General features: G+C 41.7%; 1 protein-coding gene across 1 annotated transcript; it reads left to right on the top strand.

Annotated features, from left to right (window-relative positions):
- Positions 1-271: 271 nt before the first annotated feature.
- On the top strand, positions 272-1,850 carry LOC122137835. Its single transcript, XM_042726858.1, has 3 exons — positions 272-741; positions 827-1,109; positions 1,203-1,850. Exons 1-3 carry the CDS (start codon positions 272-274, stop codon positions 1,848-1,850), a joined length of 1,401 nt encoding a protein of 466 aa, XP_042582792.1.
- Positions 1,851-2,636: the final 786 nt, after the last annotated feature.

Raw genomic sequence — 2,636 nt, 5'->3', positions numbered from 1 at the left:
GTAACACACACTTTGCAAAACTGTAGGCACAATTCACTGCAAAACACTCTTTTTGCAGAACTTTAAACACAACTCACTGCTTACACTCAATTACCAAATTGCCAACACACTCCTAGCAAATTTATACACATGTATGGCTATCATTAACACTATTTTGCCAACTGTCTGGCACACTTTCACATGTGAAAACTGTTTTAGATAATTAATTCACTTTGCAATTCAGCCTAAGCACTATAAATAAGCCACAGGTAAGCTGTCTGTGTGGAGTACAATGGAAGGAGCAGTAAGAGTAAGAAGAGTGAGAATCAGAGGAGGCCGAGGAGGCCGAGGGAGAGGACGTGGAGGTGAAGAAGTTGGAGGAAGAGGACTTGGAGGTGAAGAAGCGAGAGGGTTAGAGGAAGTTAGAGGAAGAGGACAAGGAGGAGCAAGAAGAGGACGAGGAGGCCGAGGGAGAGGACGTGGAGGTGAAGAAGTTGGAGGAAGAGGACGTGGAGTTGAAGAAGCGAGAGGGTTAGAGGAAGTTAGAGGAAGAGGACAAGGAGGAGCAAGAAGAGGACGAGGAGGGGAAAGAGGAAGGGTAAGAAGAGTAAGAAATAGAATAACTGATGACATCAGAGCTACAATTATGGACCATGTCATCAACCATGGGATGACCCTGAGGGAAGCTGGCCAACGGGTTCACCCTAATTTGAGCCGCTACACTGTGGCAAGCATCATTAGGACATTTCGAAATGAGAATCGGTTAGTACTTTGTAGCACTGCCATACTCTAATGAGAAACACAACAGTACCATACATGCAAAAATACTGAAATTGTTACTTTACAGAATTGCTAGACGTCCAGATGTTGGGGGCAGAGGAAGAATGTTCACTCCAGAGCAAGAGACCCATATAGTGAACATGGTGATTGCCAATAATGCAATAAGACTGTGCGAAATACAGCAGCGCATAATTGATAATGACACCATCTTTCAAAATATACACAGTGTAAGCATTTCTGCACTAAGTCGTGTACTTGCGCGCCACACAATAAGAATGAAGAAAATTTACAGAGTTCCTTTCGAGAGAAACACAGAACGTGTAAAGCAACTGCGATATGACTATGTGCAGGTAAGCTATAGTGTCATTGGTTCTGAATTTGGAAGTGCATATTGTAGTGCTGTGCATGGGCCTGATGTGTTGCATTTGTTTTGTCTTGTCCAGAGAGTGATGGAACTAGAAGCAGATGCCATGGGACATGAGCTACTTTTTGTAGATGAGGCCGGTTTTAACCTCAGTAAAACCAGGAGACGTGGCAGGAACATTACTGGACACCGTGCCATCATCAATGTCCCAGGACAACGTGGTGGTAACATAACCAAATGTGCAGCTATAAGCCAAAATGGTGTTCTTCACCATCATGCAACCATAGGCCCATACAACACTGCACACATTATTGCATTCCTGGACACCTTACATGACATGCTCACTGTTCAGAGACCAGAGCATACCCGATATGTCATCATATGGGACAATGTTAGTTTCCATAGGGCTTCTTTGGTCCGCAACTGGTTTACAGACCACCCATCCTTCATGGCACTCAACCTCCCTCCATACTCTCCATTCTTAAATCCCATCGAGGAGTTCTTCTCTGCCTGGCGCTGGAAAGTGTACGACCGTCATCCTCATCAACAGGTAGCCCTTTTACAGGCAATGGAGGAGGCATGTGGAGATATTGACCAGGCATCTTGTCAGGCCTGGATACGCCATTCAAGGAGATATTTCCCCCGGAGCCTTGGACTGGAGCATATTGCATGCGATGTGGACGAAATTTTGTGGCCGGACCCAGAAAGACGACATGATGTAGGCTGATTGTCCTTTTTTTTCTTTTTTTTTTTTTGTGAAATTACTATTTTGTGTTCTGACTTTGACTTGGTTTTGATGAGTGTGAATAAACACCAATACTTGAAGTTTGGATCCTTGTATGTTTACATGACACTATGACAAAAGTATGACCTCAAATTGACATCTGTACACAGAGAAAGCAAAAGCCAGATGTGTTTTTTATTCATACCATCAGTGTGTAGTTGGCACATTGTGTGCTTAGTTGATGATGGCTTGTTTACTGTTTGATACGAAAACACCATTTTTTACGAAGGTGTGAAGAGTTAATCTAGCTGTGTTCGCTTTTGCAAGAGAACTACAATGTTTTGATAATTGGGTGAAAGGTTTTCTTATTTGTGTGTAGAGTTTTGCAAAAATAGCCAATAGTTACAAAAAATAATAATAATAAAAAAAAAAAAAAACTGTAAAATAGAATATTTATTTATTTATTTTTTGTGAAACTTACTAGAATATTTTTCTTTTAATTAAACCCGCAAAAAGGGGGGGGGGGGGGAAAGCAGGTTTTCTTGTTATTTTATAATATATATATATATATATATATAACTACTATGTCTGCATATAAAACATAAGTGGGTGCACCCCGGGTACAACAGCAACCACCTAGCAACACTTTAGCAACCACCCCAGGTACCCTAGCAACCACATAGGAAGACCCTAGCAACCACCCTGAGTACCTTAGCAACCACTTAGCAACACCCTAGCAACCACTTTTGGTACCCTAGCATATAGTTTTAGCTAGTTTTTATTTATTTA

The sequence above is a fragment of the Cyprinus carpio genome, chromosome B7 (assembly GCF_018340385.1).
Source record: "Cyprinus carpio isolate SPL01 chromosome B7, ASM1834038v1, whole genome shotgun sequence".
Lineage (NCBI taxonomy): Eukaryota > Metazoa > Chordata > Actinopteri > Cypriniformes > Cyprinidae > Cyprinus > Cyprinus carpio.
This window is presented reverse-complemented; position numbering and strand designations above follow the sequence as displayed.

What these genes read in the sequence shown, in the direction of transcription:
- LOC122137835 (XM_042726858.1), top strand. Translation starts at nt 272, where the DNA reads ATGGAAGGAGCAGTAAGAGTAAGAAGAGTGAGAATCAGAGGAGGCCGA. An exon ending in ACATTTCGAAATGAGAATCG is followed by an intron (nt 742 to 826) that starts GTTAGTACTTTG and finishes GTTACTTTACAG; the next exon opens with AATTGCTAGACGTCCAGATG. An exon ending in TGCGATATGACTATGTGCAG is followed by an intron (nt 1,110 to 1,202) that starts GTAAGCTATAGT and finishes TGTCTTGTCCAG; the next exon opens with AGAGTGATGGAACTAGAAGC.